Source organism: Caenorhabditis elegans, chromosome X (assembly GCF_000002985.6).
Source record: "Caenorhabditis elegans chromosome X".
Lineage (NCBI taxonomy): Eukaryota > Metazoa > Nematoda > Chromadorea > Rhabditida > Rhabditidae > Caenorhabditis > Caenorhabditis elegans.
This window is the reverse complement of record NC_003284.9, coordinates 7104552-7121451: the sequence shown is the minus strand read 5'-3', so window position 1 is coordinate 7121451 and position 16900 is coordinate 7104552. Positions and strand designations below refer to the sequence as shown.

The following is a 16900-nucleotide window of genomic DNA, read 5'->3' as shown; positions in this document are numbered from 1 at the left end:
TTCAAGAAGCCAGAAATCAGTAGTTTGGGCTCATTTTGGGATTACTCGAGAAATAAATAAAAATTAGCTGTTTCAATTTTAACATTTTTGACAGGTAACTCTCATCACAGAATTACATTTGATGATATTCAACGCAAAAAAGGCCTGCCCGAGATCCCTGAATACTACCTGAGACTTCAACATTACCTGATTTTCTAAAATTTTGAAGCCGGAACTGTATTTCTGATTTAAAATCTCAATCCCAAAAAATCCCTGTTTTTGAATTGTTGCATCTGTTTTTTGAATGAATTCATATAGCAGTTAAGAGAAATATTATTTCTTTAAGATAAACAATTTACATTTAACGGTATGTTAACAAGCTCAAAAACAATTTCAAAGTCAGTGTATTGGATGTGGGAAATTCCTTCGAATGAGTTGTACCAAAATCATTGTTGACTATGGTATCAAAAGCAAATCAGGAAACTTCACAGTGAAAAACCAGCTCAAAAATGCTTAATAATTTGAATTGCCGCACAAATTCTTGGTGTTGTAAACTGTTCCTTCTTGTTTTCACAAGTAGAGTAGATCTTTAAAAGATATTATCGAAATTTTTGTCGAAAGTTTTGATAAATTAATTAAACATAGTATTGTTATGTAAATACTCACACAAAATCAAATTTGATTTCCTTAATGTTTGTGAACTAACTTAAAGTGTAAGCTTTTGCGAAGTTTTGGGAACATTATGCCGGACATCGCATTTACAAAATTAGTTGATTGCGTATTGTATGATCACTGTAAATATATGTTTGCATCTGTTAGCTGAAAATACTCCACAGCTGCGAAACACAACCATTGGTATCACATAAAGAAACACTTGTAAATTTTTGCTTGGGGTCACTTTCAAGGTTATAAATTTCCGATTGCGTTCACAGAGCTTTCATCTTTTTGTTGCATTGTGTTGGTTCGTATTAAATCTATAGAACCTAGTTTTCACGCTGCTTATTCCGCAACTATTTTTGACTTCAATTATCGAATTCAATCAATTTTATATGTAGTTTTACATAAAATATTGAATGAAATCAAGAGAACTTTTGAAACATGCAATTTTCATTTAGAAAACATTTTCATTCATGTATCAATCTTTTTATATCCTCTATAATCTATACGCATTGAATTTTCATTTGCTAGAAAGACAATTTTGACATTATCAACGACTTATTAGTTTAATTCATCAAGTGTATATATGATTTAATCCCTTGATTAGTATTAATTCCCACCCTCACTATGAATCATGTAAAAAAAGAACGATTCAATTTTATTCCTGATGTTAAAATATAAGAACAGCCTCAAGATACCCCTCATTATTAGACAGATGTCTGATAAGAATTTTATCATGTCCTGAATCAGAAAGGGGTAGATTCCGAAAGACCATAGTTTGATACCCAGCAGTTTTTTCTTCCTTGTCGTTTTTTTTCATTGAATTTAATCTATATTTTTAAATAGCACGAGACTATTGCCACTGTGGAGGTTTGAATCTCTTAGAAGAGCATTTTTTGCATTTTTCGGACATTCGATAACATGCATATCTGTTTTGGCAGTTTGATGGAACTACTCAACCACTTTTAGCAATTTCTCAATAGGGGTTTCCAAACTTGAAGGCACTTTAGTATCTATAAAATTCAGCCACTTTTTGACTAAGTTTAGCAACTATTAAAACAAGTATTGTCAAGTTTCGGTAGATTTTAGGTATGAATTTTTGTTTAGCCGAGAGGCAATCCTAAACTTTTACCAATTTTGCCCAACTTTTGTAAATTTTGTGATTCCCATTTCTTTTTTCGAGGAGTTACCAAATCTGTGAATGGTTAATTGAAACTATTTGTATTTTTACCTATTTTTGCCTACTTTTTTCTCAGAATCACAACTGAAATTTTCTAACATCACCATTTTTGTTTTTTTTTTTTTAATTCCGTTTTTCGTTCACTCACATGTTTGAACTTGAATGCAATATTAAAGACGGGTTTCAATTCTCCAGAAAAGAACAATTTTTGCAACATTGCAGCTTAGATTCCGATTACTCAGATATTTTTCTTCAGTTTCACACACAAATTGCTAAAAGTACATTAAAAACTAGATATTGGTCACTCGCGCGTGTCTACTCTATATTAAAACATATGTGATTCACTACGTGAGTTTGAAGTTTTTCTCACGTTTTTGCAACAATTTTCATGTTATTCTTAGAGTAAACTACGCGTGGTTTTTCTCTTCATATCCTCATATTTTTGTTCCTGTTTACCATCAATTTCATAAAATTGAAAACTTGAGTCCCAGTTGAAAATCGAGTAAAGAATTAAAAATGCATAATTCGAAGAAAACAAAAACAAGTTGAAACAGAAAAACAAACTGATAGGAAACGTTCTTCATTTCCGTTTTCTATGTCATTAATTTTTTCAAGTTGAATATTTGTCATGACAAAATTCCACATTCTTGTTATGACAGCTAGACGTTTTATTGTATGTCTCGCTGTCAGTAAGCATCTATTGTTAGTTGCAAAAATGGTTACGTCACAATTGTCAAGATATCAGTTGATCCAAAAACTCACCCACCACCTATCATATTGCATTTTTATCTATAACAGCTTTCAAATATCTGAATGACCATCTAACTATAAAAGAGCAGGATTTTTATAAAGATTAATCATACTTCCTTTTACATGTAATAGTCTTATTACTCATCGCAATGATTTGTCTAATTTTGTTGTGCTCGCGGAAATTGCTTTTCAAAATTGGCTTCCTCAAAGATTATTTGAATCATTACTATTTCGAGGTGTGAAACTATTTGGGCTTCTGTCATGACCTCATATTACCCTGACGTAGTTTTGCATTTTTCTGATTTTCATAACGTCTGCTTTTTTGTGTTCTTTAACCCATCCGACATTCTAGACAGCATAAAAATATATATTAGGGCAAAGAAGAAACAAACAATTCGTTGCCCATAAGACTGAAAGTACTCAATAGGATAGTCGTGAATTCCTTCAGTGTAGTTTCAATGCAAAGATAAATATCAAAGCTATAAAATTAAGAATCTAGAAAAAATGCTGCAAATGGTTTGTGTTTCGAAAGTTCAGCATTGAATTGGCATCCTGTGTAAATCGTTCATGGAATCAGATAAAAGGTGGAGTAGCTCCAGTGAGAAAGTTGTAAAAAATCATCTTAAATTTCTTTCAAATTTTATGGTTTACTTATGTTTCAAATATGCAATATTATTTAAACATTGAAGGGATTCGAAAAGGCGACAATACTAGTTTTTTTAAAAGTATATCAATTATTGCCAGTTTTTGACTGTTAAGAAAACTTTTTTTTAAGTTTTACTCTGATATTGGATGGCGCTACACCACTTTAAATTGGAATCAAGCGCCATTGGCTCATCTCCAAATTTAACAAATGTGCCTGAGTGTTTTTTTTTGTGATTTATTACCCGCGCATGAATATACAGTCATTTTTTGAAAACATATTCATCTTAGTTAATTTCTGATGCCTAGAGCACCACACAAAGATCGAGCAGAAACAGCTCATTTGATTTGTAACACTTTCTGATAAAATCCGCTTATTTGTTTGAAATATTTAAATATTTCTGGAATCCTTAGATCCTGCAACCACTTCCTATTTTTGTTAATCTGTTCTTTCATTCTTTTAGCCCAGGCAGGGGATCAGTGACATATGCCAACGCGCCAAAACATCCAGAAACATACGAAACTCTGAGAAGTGCTAATGGCGTACGTCATTGTCAAAACATACGTAGCCTAAGTGAGCGAGTGAGTACATTCTTAGTTTGTAGCAGATTAAAGTGAGCGACAATGAAGACGAATCATAAAGAGGCGATGAACGACGTAGTATGTGATGACACAGTAGCCGAGCCCGCCTACTTGTATTTAGGAAGTCTTTTAATGCGAAATTATTAATTGTTTTGTCATTTACTAATTGTCACTCACATTCATTTTTCCTTCATCTGAAAGACCTTTGTGACGTCCTTGTCTGACCCACTCATCTTCCTGCCAAAGTTATGATTTCATCAGTTCCACTTCTTTGATCCTTCAATTTGCAACTTTGCAACACATCAGTTTGTTGACATTTCAACCATTTCCGCGATTAGGAAAGAAATCAACAAACAATGTAATAAAAAAAGTAAAGAAAAGTCTCAATCAAAAAGTATTCGATCATTTTTGTTATTGTCTGCACTCCATCACATGGACAAACTGTCATTCAAAATCTGCCACCAAGACATTTGAATGTTCTGAGTTCTTGTGCTTTTCCTTCTTGTTTTCGTTTCCTACCTTTAATTCTTTTTCGTGTTTTTCGGTTTTCCGTCATCCTTTAATTTTAAAAAGAAGGACTCTGGATTACTAAATAGCTAAGTAACTAGATAACAATGTGTCAAAAACATAAAAATAACAAGTAATCTACAATAAATTATTTTCAGAAATCTCCCCACCATGAACTCCAAAGTAATTTTTTTCGTATGTGCACTTTGCTCATCCGTTTTGTCATCTCAAGATGGAGCATTTGTAAGTTTCACAAAGTTCATATAGTGCAAAGCTAGGTTTAACAAATGTTTCAAATTGCAGGGTCACGGAAATCATCGGCCACTGAATGATGCAGATGCTTTGACTGCAATAAAACCAGGTGCGTCTTAAAAACTTTGGCATTCAGTTAGATAGTAAATTTTGACTACAGTTTGTGAAACTGACCGTCATGGCAACAAGTACATACCATGTCCCATCCATGACATAAATGACCCTCGCAACTGGCCATGTATCAAGTAAGTTACAAGGTCGGTACAGAACTAACTTGTTTCAATTTAAGACTGGCTGATTTGTGTAATGGAAAAGCTGATTGTCCAAACGGAGACGACGAAAACTACTTCCAATGTTTCTATCATAGAGCTGTAAGTTTGTTTTTCTTCCCCGGTTTATTTAAAAAAACAATTTTTACATTTCAGAGAAGCGAGGAGTATCGTAGACTGATGAAGATGCTCGAAGAAATTAAAGGAAAATAACACTTATACGATTGTTTAATTTCTTTTTAAATTTTTTGAATTGTGTTTAATCAAATTTGTTTTTAACTCCTCATCAATCGCTTCTTTCAATGTTTTCTTATGCAGCCTATTTATAACATCAACAAATAATTCATGCATCCGTACTCTTCATTACTACTATAATAAGCTTACTTTGTTTTGTGACGAACCTAATTTACAAAAATAAACAATTTTGTAAACACTAAAATGAAAATGAAAAGAAATATGGGCATCCTTATTAGCTCATTCCGTAAGACATCTTAAAAAAAGGGCAATATATTATAAGTATGCGAACCATAGGGGTCACTTGCTGTCAAATTAATGAATTTGAGTAAAAATCACCTTTTTGGCAATTGTGTATTACAGCCACAATTTCTGAAAAAAAGTGTCATTTGTTCATTTAAATTAAACATGATATCTTTCACTTTGAAGAAAAACCAGCGAATGTGGTCCATACGCTACACTCGACCTTATTGAAACAGAATTAATACGTTTTACAAACACCTTACAGTTCATCGTTTCATATTAAATTATTGAAATAGCATTGAGCTGGGCTTAAAACAAACTACCGTATTTCCTCTATTAGTCTTGCATGCAAGACTAATTTTCGAAGATCCAATAGCTTTGTAAAATTGACCATTTATCGTCAAAACTTTGACTTGAAACAGTCTAAATCGTGCAAAGTACATTATTTTCTATTGTTTTATCAATTATTTGAACACTTGAAAATTTAATTTAGCTAAAAAATGGCGAAATTTTTGAAGTTTTCACAAAATACTGTTGATCTGGCAAGAATAGGTGTGCAAGACTATTACCGTATTTCCTCTATTAGTCTTGCATGCAATACTAATAGAGGCTGCAAGACTAATAGAGAAAATACGGTAAATTAATCCGTGAACTCTGCAATCGAATATGGGGCACATGTATGCAAACGCAGCAAGATGTTTTCTTAAAACAAATAAGTACAATTTAATGTGAAACTTCTTGAGTTGATATTATTGTGCCTTTTCTATCAGTATTGAAAGCAATTTGTAAATAAATCAGTTCAAGTTTTAGAACACTTTTCGTCATAAAACATAGTATCACAAATTATATTATACAGTTGAATGAGAGTGGTATAAGGAACTGGATAATAAACAGAAATAAATTACATAATCAAAGTTTAGGGAAGATGAATGAAATTTGAAAACGTTACATAGATTAACATAACATAGAAAATGAAACAGTTTGATTGAAAAATAATTGAAGTGACGGTTACAATATTTTGGTTATTGTAGAAAGGGGACAAAACAATCTCATAAAGGGTGTTTGTGTTTTATTCCTGCCCCAAAAATATTTACCAATAAGTTTTCCATGCATTTCTTCAAAAATGATAATTTAATCGAAACATGAAATTGAATTGCATGTTTAGGCATAAAAACATTAATCCACAGCCTAATAGGGACAAAAAAAGGTCACTTAATTTTTTTTGGGGCAGGTATACCGTGTATAATTTTTTTCAGTCTGATAGTACTTCTGATGTACCGCAAGGTGGGAAAGTTATTGAATGTTTATAGATTCATGAAAAAACGGGTGGTTCAAAATGAATGATGACTTGATGCGTTCAGTCGGATCCCATTCAAAACATCTCATTAGGAATCTAGCCAAAAATTTCTGGTTTCCTCCTGGCAACTTGCTTACCAGTGAGCTAGTCAAAGGAGGCTTTCTCGACGGATGTGCCAGTTTGTAATGTCTGAAAAAGGAATTTTCCATGTTTTAATAACAGCAAAATGGACATTATTTTCTTTTTTGCTTTTAATGATAAACTAATAGAGCAAATTGATGTTCCTAAAATGAAGTAAGTGGAGTCACTTACGGTTCGATTTCCATGGTGCGGTCTCCATTAAAAGGATTAAGCCATTCGAAGCAATGACGTGGAAAGAAGTACTCCGTGTAAAATTGGTGAATTCCTCCCCAAGTGTTAAACAACTTTCGTGATGGTTTACCAAAAAATTCTTGAATTAAAGCAAATTGATCAAAGTAGTTGTCTCCAACAAATAGCGGGGTACCACGTACGATTTCGGCTGCCACACATCCCAATGACCAAATGTCAATTTCCACGCTAACTTTTCCCTGGCAAAAAACTTCGGGTGCCTTATAGTATAGCGTTTGATAGTCTCGGAAAAATGGTCCCTGGTTGACAAATGTAGATAAACCAAAGTCAGTGAGCTTCAAATTGTTTCTGTTCCATTCATTGAGAAGAACATTGGCAGGTTTCAAATCTCCATGGATAATTTTGTTTTGATGAAGGAATTTGAGACCATGCACAATTGATTTTATCATCGGAATGTATTCCTGAAGTATACGATTACGGAGATTTGTTAACGAATTTAACACAAGTTTGCAAAATCTTACCCTTGGGGTGAGTTTTGATCTACCACATAAATAACTTGCAAGATCGGTTTGATAGTTTTCTAAGACAATGAAATGATGGCCACGAAAATGATCGTAGTCGAGCATACGGACACAGTTGGAGTTGTTTTGCCGATTGAGCTGATGAATGCGGAGTAGAATTATAGTTTCTTCGTAAGTGGTTGATAGATTGCGATTCTTTAATTTGATGCATACTTTCTTATCGGTTTTTTTATCCGTGCACCGAAACACCTGTAGTTAAAATCGAATACAGCCTAGTTATTTGAATACAGTCTCGTTATTTGAGACAAAAATCTTTACACAAAATATTAAATCAAATTACAAGCTGGTAAAACTTGGGGAAAAACAATGTAAAGCTTGGCTAGCCCAAGTTTAGTCCAAAGTTGACCCAACTTTTGAACGCAGCTAACCTGTGCATAGTATCCAGAACTGAGGACTTCGTCGATTGAGTATCGATATGAGATATGATCTCCCTCTTTAAAACAATAACTGCCATTGGGCAATGTGAATATTCCTAATTCGTGATTCGTTTGATTTTTCGATCCATAATCTCCAACTGTGTAAACAATAGGATAGTCTTCAATTTCTCTTTTTTCATAACTCGTGAGCTGATGCAAGTAGACTAGGGAAGCTTGCTGAGGGATCAAACCAGAACAAGCTTCGTCCCTAAAAATTAAAAATTAATTCAGCACAGGCTAGTTTATTTTATTTTATATACCACAAAGAAACCCAGAAATATAGAATTTTTGTGATTCACAACAAACAACTATTTTAAAATGATGAGTTTTAAAATCTGATTGTGAGAATTTTTTGTTTTCACTCGCTAACCAAGTTTGCATGTTTCATCTTTCTTTTTTTTTAATTCTCCCACATACATTACCCCCCCCCCCCTATCAGAAGCAGCATAGCGTTTAAAAATAACTTACTGCTGTGAAACCCCCGCGACCTGCCATCTTGAAAGTGTTAAGTGATTCATGGACGCTTCTTTCCGATTCCAAGCTCGAAATGATGGAAAATACGATACCCTTGCAGGAACTATCATCCGTAGCTGAAAAAAAGCATGTAGTTTCACTATTTGAACTGATTTTATCAGTAAGCTCATTGCAGATTGGAGGCTACAACGTGTTTGGCATCGTCTACTTTTGTTCATCTTCAAAATTTGAAAAAAAAACCAACAAATCATACTTCCAGTGAACAAAAGTTTGCTGTTTAAGTTTTAGAACTGTGATTACTTAAACTCAAAAGCCAGAAATCAACCTTTACTAATTGTTAACTTGAGAAGTTTTAAACAAGGTTTTTGCAATCATGGGACTATTCAACTAAAACATTATTACTAAGTGAATGATCTCCAGCTCAAAATACATATTTTTGTGAAATTGGTATGACGCTAAAAATTACATCGATTAGAAATACTTCGTGTGATTTCAAAAGTCTGTAACAACTTACAATTGGAAGTTTAGAGAATCTCACAATTTTTCTCACGGCAAAAAATAATGTATTTAGACTTGAAACATATTCACGTACTTCTCTTTAAAGAGTAAGCAAGCAAGCTGCTAAAATTGATTCGTAACTAACGATCCGTTATTATTTCTTTTATAAATTAAAGATAGGCAATTTGAATGCCCGTTTGTGTTGCTTAAAGAAGTCACATGTGCTCGGCATTTCGTGCCTACTTTCTCCCACCTTTTTGCCGCCTAGTTATCGTCATTTTTTGCCTTCCGGCAAAAAGGTGGGTCAAAGAAGACACGAAATGCCGAGTGTATAAAGTTAAAAGTTCATAAGACAGAAAATGCAAAACAAATGTGACGGCATATCCTATAGAAAACGTAAGAAATTGTTTCGTGTAAAAAGCCAAACGTTTATCAGCTACTCTGATTACAAGTTGAATTCCCAAAATATAATAATGAGTCACTTCCTCTGTTAAGGATCAAATTGAAATCAGAATGATGTCTGAACAACCAAATTGGGAGGAATCATAGAGATTCTATGTTTCCAGAATTATTTTTAGCTGGATTCTGACTAAAGATAATCAAATTCACATCATCTTCAATTTTTGAGCTCCAATTTTATTTTTGATCGGGAATCAGATTGATGATACAGTTTATTTTCGTAGCAAGAGAAGTAAGTCCCTAGGCTTGGACTTCAAACTGAGGCGTATCTCATTCGAAAACTGAAGTCAAAAAATAAGCATTTTTCAGCGGTCGCCTGAATCCCTGAAATTGACATCTGAAGTGTTTCAGTCCCTTTTTTCCCTAAATTTGAGGTTGAGTAAATTGCTTTAAAATAAATTCTGGGAGCATAAATTTGTTTTTGGGGGTTTCAGGGTCTCACAGTACAACGAAAAAAAAACACAATACATATACAACAACACACCGTGAGTGCTTTTCGGAAATAATTATTTTTTTGTAAAAATCTGAAATTTCTGGCAAGCAAATGTTTTGTTGAAAGCGTACCAAAAATGTTGTTTGTATCTTGGCATGCAAAAAGTACATATTTTTATCTGGCTATGAGCACTTCGTACACAATTTTAGGTGTCTCATGGTCAAAATTTTAGATGACAAGTTCAGGGATTCAAAGTTCAGTTCAATAACTAAAATTTTTGTAATTACCTAATTCAAACAATAGCTTTCGAATGATACACGTCTCCATTTGAAGTTCGAGACTAGATTGACTTTTTTTGTAAGTTGGAACGATTTTCAAAAATTATTTAATGGTTTGAAATTCCCCAACCAGATAGGAAATAAAAATAAACATTTTAATTATGAACTACGTTTTTATCTAACTTCACAAACATCACGCTTGAATTCCGGCAAAAAACACAAATTTAAAGAAAACGTAAATCTTTTCGCATTTTGAGCAAAATAAGAAAAACAACTTTTTTGAGTTTCTGATTACTTGAATACTTCTGGCAAAGTAAAATTGATGGTTTGAAAGAGCACAACGTATTGGAGCTCATGTCTGCTTCTCCTCAATGTGCACACTGCGTAAGCGGATTGTGTGAGAAAATGTAAACGTACTCACAAATTATCGATGTCTTTTTTCAGACTTGTGAACTAACGATATTAGAGTTGAAATGTTTTGAACAGGGATTTGAGCAATCGCATCATTTTGCGCAATCAAATTACTCAATTAATTAATTAAATACATAAAGAACTGAATAACAAAATAAAGCATTAAAGATGGAGTAGTGCCAGTGGGGATTGTGTCTAAATACGCTTATAATAGTCTTAAATGACCAAATATCACGTCAAACCAGTCCATTTTTCTCAGAGTCTTCTAGAAATTTTGAGATAAAAGCATGTAGGTAAAAAAGATGTCAGACAAATTTTTATTCAAACGTACGGTTCTTATAAATTTTAAGCAATATTAATTAAAAAACTTTTAATGAGATATATACAACTTTTAATAAGAAGTACTTTCTTTGAACTCCATTGAAAAAAGCGAGTCGGCCGATTCAAATTGTACTTTTGCTTGTTTGTCTAGAATTTATGAATTTATTTTTTAAAAAATTTTCCAGTGCACTAGATGTGTTCTATTTCTAGTAGTTATCTTGTATAATATAATATTATTACAATACTCACCTCTCGTACTCGTTTTAGAACTTTGAAAAGAAAATCAAACATTATAAAATTATTGGAAGCAACAGAAAGAAACACTTTTCAAAAATAGTGATTGAAAATATGAATAGATTTGTTCTCAATCGACCATTTTGAAATATACGTCGTAAAAAATGTCGTGGGAGGCAAATATCATCATCATGAAACAGTAAACAAACATATCATAAAATTTAATTTCACAGTAGAGCCATTGTTCCCAAAATAAAAATATGTCCAATAACAGAAATTGCATTAAAAACTTTAAAAAGAATTAAGGATGCAATTCTAATAAATTTTCAACTTTCGAAAAAACGTTTTATCTTTGATAGCTTTAAAATACCATAACTTCTGCTAACAACTTTTGTTGCCAAAGATTAATTTTAATATTAGCGTTCGACTTCAATACAAGACATGTGTGGTTTCAAAGTACTTGCTGAATACATTTCATTGCTGAATTTCAAGCGGAGGTAAAATGGCAACTGCCTCTTTAATTTAATCTGAAACTTTTCTAGTACACTTTTTCAATGAATTCCTTGTTTTTCAGACTCGAAAGGATTTTGAGTATTTCAAAATATATATGTAAAGCATTTTGTAATCATTAGGGTGTTTTTAATTATGAGAAAAATCTGGTAATACGAGTTGGGTATATAGGTCAAAATTAGGGGTGGCAAGAGTGCGACCTAGGTCGCTAGGTCGCTGTTTTCATTTAGGTCGCATCGCGACCTAGGTCGCATTGCGACCTGCGACCTAGCGACCTGGGTCGCATTGCGACCTGCGACCTGGGTCGCATTGCGACCTGCGACCTAGCGACCTGGGTCGCTTTGCGACCTGAAGTACTGACATTTTGTGCTCTTTCGGTTTTGATTCACTTGAGTTGTTAAAAGTGTTAAAATCTGTATAACTCGAAAACTACATAAGATTGCAGAATATGTATGCTCACAAATTGCTACAAATCATTTATTTTACATTGTTTTCGATTTCTTATCCATAAGACACCTTGTCGAAAAAAGTTAGAACAGCCGACATCCGCCGGATTTGCTGCTGACTAAAATCGTTTCAACTTGAAAACTATGGTACTTATGGGTTTCGTTCTCCCGAAATGTTTTAACTTTCTAAATTTCAATTTTTTTTTTGTAATTGTAGAATTTGTAGAAATCAATGCTTTGTTCTGTGCTTTTTTCTACGTTTTTAATTCGAAAAGTGGAAAATGAAATTTTAGAAACAACGCATAAACTTATAAAATCTTAATAGAGAAAATGTTAGTGGAATATACATATTCTGCAATGTTTAGTTTTCGAGTTATACGGATTTTAACAACTCAAGTGAATCAAAACCAAAAGAGAACAAAATGTCGGTAATTCAGGTCGCAGGTCGCAAAGCGACCCAGGTCGCTAGGCCGCAGGTCGCAATGCGACCTAGGTCGCTAGGTCGCAGGTCGCAAAGCGACCCAGGTCGCTAGGTCGCTAGGTCGCAGGTCGCAATGCGACCTAGGTCGCGATGCGACCTAACCCTCTAGGTCGCAGGTCGACCTAGGTCGACCTATAGCCACCCCTAGTCAAAATAGAGAGACCCATATGTTAAAAATTGTCTGTTTTAATGAAATAAAGCTCACCTAAATGTAAAAAAAACGATCTGAACTATTTCTAAACGTTTATAGCAGAATTTCAATTTCAGGAGTTTCAGATTTTCCGCTTAACATTTTTTAAGTTGGGAAAACGATTGTATATTGAAAACTTTTAATTGTTTTGACGTTTTTTTTTAAGATTGGGGAATTTTAATTTTAATTTTTTTTTCAACAACCAGTTCGTGCTGTAAAATACGAAATTTCAATTTATTTGAAAAAAAAAATTTCAAAAATATAGTTTAAAAAACGAAACAGGCCAAGAAAAATTCGAAGATTCATAAATGATGATTTGCATGCATGGTGCCTTTGCAAATATCTTTGAGTAGCCGATGATTTAAGCTGCACGCTTGACTTTTGGAGCAAACAATGGTCCATCCGCCAACGACATCTGCTGATTGAAGCATGCAGAAAGCGAGTAGAAGAACGGATGATCCAGTGCCTGTTTTGCAGTGATACGGCTGGCTGGCATCCACTTGAAAACTTTCAGAATGAAATTGTTGAAAGGTTTCTGCTCTGTTTTAGTGAAGAAAGAACCAATCGGCGTTGCTCCCGGAATTTTGCGGTGATCTGCGGCCTTTGTGTAAATGCTGAAAATAGGTAGTATTTGCAGTCTTTTTTAAATTTGTAATAACTAAAACTCACAAGCTGACAATCGGTCCGTGATCAGTGATAACTATATGCTTCGGTGCTTCCTTAAGAGTAGAGAAGAAATAGTAGTTGGTGTAGAATGTGTCGAAAAACACTGGAGGCGGGATGTTAATCACTTCTTGCATCAAATAGAATTGATCATCGCAATTGTCACCAGCGAGAAAAATTTTTCCAGAAACCATTTCAGCAACGGTACATCCAAAAGACCACATATCGGTGGCTCCATTGTATCTCCCACGAACAAATGCTTCCGGTGCTCTGTAGAACATGGATTGGCACTGCACATGGTCGTGATATGGCTTTGCAAATCTTGATAGCCCAAAGTCTCCCAATTTGACATCGTTAGGATTTGCGAGATTGAGCATTATGTTCTCTGGCTTGAGATCCCCATGGACGATGTTGTGCTCGTGAAGAAAGACGAGCCCCTTCAAGATCTTGCGTCCCATTGCAGCAACATTCTGGAAATTGTGGAATAATATTTTATATTTTGTGAAACACTTGTATTACTCACTTCCAGAGCAATTCCATTTGGGTGATGCTCCTTGATGTACTTTTTCACACTGGTGTCAAAGAGATCTGTGACGACGTAGTGAAATCCGCGAAAGACATTGTAGTCCAGCATGCGAACGCAATCAAATGTGTGATCTGGATCAATGGAGGAGATGTACATTATCATTTCGGTTTCTCTGTAGATTCTTGGCGCCAATTTAGAGACCATTCGAATTGCAACCTTTTGCTTTGTCTTTCCATCCGTTGCCTCACCCACCTGAAATATTAACGTGTTCAGAGTTTTATAAAAAATACTGTAAGATTTAAAACAAATATAGATATGAATAACTATTTAACATCCAATTGATTAAAGAGCTATTTGGCTTAAATCAAAAGAATCTAGGCACATAGCAATTACTTCTAATAGAAAAACCCTAATTTTTGGGTTGACATTTTTAATTGGAAATTTTTTGAAATTTTTCGAAAGCTGCTTAAAAGTCGCAATGTGCTGATCGACGCAATAATACTTTATGCCAATTTTTTTCAGCAAAACTGACACATGTATACAATATTAACTTCTTAAAGAACAAATATTTCTCTCTGTTCTAACAAAATGTTTCTTTTTAAAACTTTTACTCAACAATGAGCAAAAAGGAAAACAACTCTCCGAAAGTGCCAAAAAATTGCTTAAAGAAGTAACAGATACGAATTTTTTCATTGATCATTTTGATTTGAGGTTTTTTTTTCAATTGTATGAACTGAATAAATAACTCACCACTCCATAACAACCTTGTCCAATAACCTTGTCAATCGTGTAACGGTAACCAATGTGCTCATCTTTTTTCATTTTGTAGATCGAACCCATCTCAAAGAAATCCTTCTCAATCGCATTCTCTGGAGCTTTCAGAGTTTCCGGATTCATCGATAGAGCGTAGATTTTTCCGTACTTCTTAACTTCAATCTTCTCAAATGGAGAGAGCAGGTGGGAGTAGCCATTGAAAATAGAGCTAGGAGAGAGGCCTGGGTTTTCATTTGGGTAAACTCTGAAATAGGAATTTACTTACAGAATCGGTGTACTTCTTTTTCCTTACGTCTGATCAACACAATGGTTTTGCGCCCTCTTTCTCACTATACGCTTGAAACTATCCTCCCGCAAGTCAGCGGGTTCCCTCGCCGTCATGGAACAAGACATGTTTCGAGCAGTTAATTGATAGCGATACGAGTTCTGAAATTTAATATACAAATGTTGAGATTTTAAGGGGTTATAAAGAGCTTACATGTGAGACAATCTCTGAAAAAAGATCATACAGTGCGCCCAACTGCTATGGGACCCCCCTCAATTTGAGCGGTTTAGGGTATTTAAAAACTTTTTAATGGGAAACTAATATTGGAATCGGATTCAGCATACCAAAAAACTTAAGGTCCCACAATTTTATCCTAGTATCTCGAAAATTGAGAGCAAAAGAGTAAAAAGTTGAAAAATCGACTGCCCAACTGCTATGGGACCCCGTGAGATGTTAATAAAGCTATTGTTTATGATGCATGATCAGTATCTTTTTGAATGTATGTCTGTAAAGTTTCATCAGGAAAGCTTTATCGGCTGCTGAGATATGGGCTTAAACATCGAGTGGCACCAAAACACGTGTTAAAAGCTGTGTACAAATGTGGCTCTAAAATGACTCAAAAATGTTGAAATTTTTTGAAAATGCACGAGTTTGTTGAAAAACGCGTGTTTTACCATATTTAAAAGTTTGGAGCAAATATCTCATTCAGAAGCTTGATGTCGGGCTTAAAGGTCATAAAATGTCAAAAATCGGGATTTTGTATGTTTCCAGTTATTTCCAAGATATGAAAAACAAAAAGTACACTACCAAAATACTCTATTGAATAAAATTTTGATTTTGAAAAATTTGATGCTTTTCGAAAAAATTAGAATTTTCGGTCAAATTATCGAAAATCTCACGGGGTCCAGCAGTTGGGCAGTCAATTTTTCAACTTTTTGCTATTTTGCTCTCAATTTTCGAGATATTAGGATAAAATTGTGGGACTTTAGGTTTTTTGGTATGCTGAATTCGATTCCAATATTAGTTTCCCATGAAAAAGTTTGTAAACACCCTAAACCGCTCAAATTGAGGGGGGTCCCCTAGCAGCTGGGCGCACTGTAGAAAAAAGTCTAATGAAAAAATGAAATGCTAGAGTCGGGAGCCTAGTATCATTCAAAAAAGAGGTTGAGCTAACTGTTACAAACACAGCGAACGCGCCAAACTTGTCAACAAGTGAGCTGTTGTAAAGATCTACCCCTCTCGCAGAAATACGATCGTGGCAGACACATCATAAACAAATGCGCACTCTTTGATAAGATTCGCTATAATTCGATCTTTATTTATGACAAGATCAAACTTTCAACAGATGGTGATAAGCTAATGAACTGTCATAAACGAGGGCATCCAATAAAATTGGTATCAGCTTACACTAACAAGGCTGAAGCGCCATACGGGAGATATAAAGATAAAAGCGTGGAAGTATTGTCTATTGATTTGAATACTACCATACACTCAGAGTCATAGGCAAAGAGAGGTGGAGAGGCTCGCGTCTGGCACGATGGTCGTAAACGGGGAAAAAACGGTCCAACCGCATTGTCATCACTCGCTGCCACTCGTGATGTTGCTTTCCGTTTGTAGCGACGCCCCCTTTTGTCCCATGGTCTGCCCACAGCTTGGTAAGGGGACTCGCACCAATAACAAGATTCGAAAAATGACGTTGAATGTCTGCCATTTGTTAATGATGAAAAGAGTATTGGGGATTTTACAATACTACTGAAAGCTGACTAGAAAGCCCGGTGCGTTGTCAAAAAACTATCGAGCAAATGATACACTTTCTTTCAATCTCCCAAAAAAATAACTTCTCAAATATTATCAACTAACAAAATTTTGAAACGATAGAACACACTGACATATGTCTTTCCGTTGGATTATGAAATATTGAAATCTAAAGGTCATAATATATCAAACGATATTAGTTTCTTTAACATCAACTTGAGGCAAATGTGTAATAATTTGGAATATACATTAAATTTTGAAAA

At 34.3% G+C, this 16900-nt stretch overlaps 3 protein-coding genes and 1 non-coding gene across 4 annotated transcripts; 2 read left to right on the top strand and 2 right to left on the bottom strand.

Moving 5' to 3' along the window:
- The first annotated feature begins 4455 nt into the window (after positions 1–4455).
- On the top strand, positions 4456–5250 carry hen-1 (HEsitatioN behavior). The gene is made up of 5 exons (NM_076799.7): positions 4456–4540; positions 4601–4658; positions 4710–4794; positions 4839–4920; positions 4975–5250. The coding sequence occupies exons 1-5, from the start codon at positions 4469–4471 to the stop codon at positions 5029–5031; spliced, it is 354 nt and encodes a 117-aa protein (NP_509200.1). The 5' UTR covers positions 4456–4468; the 3' UTR covers positions 5032–5250.
- 21ur-13012 lies at positions 4589–4609 on the top strand. Its single transcript, NR_071431.1, has one exon.
- A 1335-nt stretch (positions 5251–6585) lies between the features above and the next one.
- Positions 6586–8563, bottom strand: C36B7.1 (dual-specificity kinase; the record flags this gene model as incomplete). Its single annotated transcript, NM_076798.2, has 5 exons — positions 6586–6781; positions 6905–7383; positions 7444–7692; positions 7872–8127; positions 8388–8563. The coding sequence occupies 5 exons, from the start codon at positions 8561–8563 to the stop codon at positions 6589–6591; spliced, it is 1353 nt and encodes a 450-aa protein (NP_509199.1). The 3' UTR covers positions 6586–6588.
- Positions 8564–12874: 4311 nt separating this feature from the next.
- Positions 12875–15049, bottom strand: C36B7.2 (Protein kinase domain-containing protein). The gene is made up of 5 exons (NM_076797.5): positions 14910–15049; positions 14594–14861; positions 13841–14095; positions 13324–13787; positions 12875–13268 (listed from the first exon to the last, which is right to left on the bottom strand). The coding sequence occupies exons 1-5, from the start codon at positions 15008–15010 to the stop codon at positions 13016–13018; spliced, it is 1341 nt and encodes a 446-aa protein (NP_509198.2). The 5' UTR covers positions 15011–15049; the 3' UTR covers positions 12875–13015.
- Positions 15050–16900: the final 1851 nt, after the last annotated feature.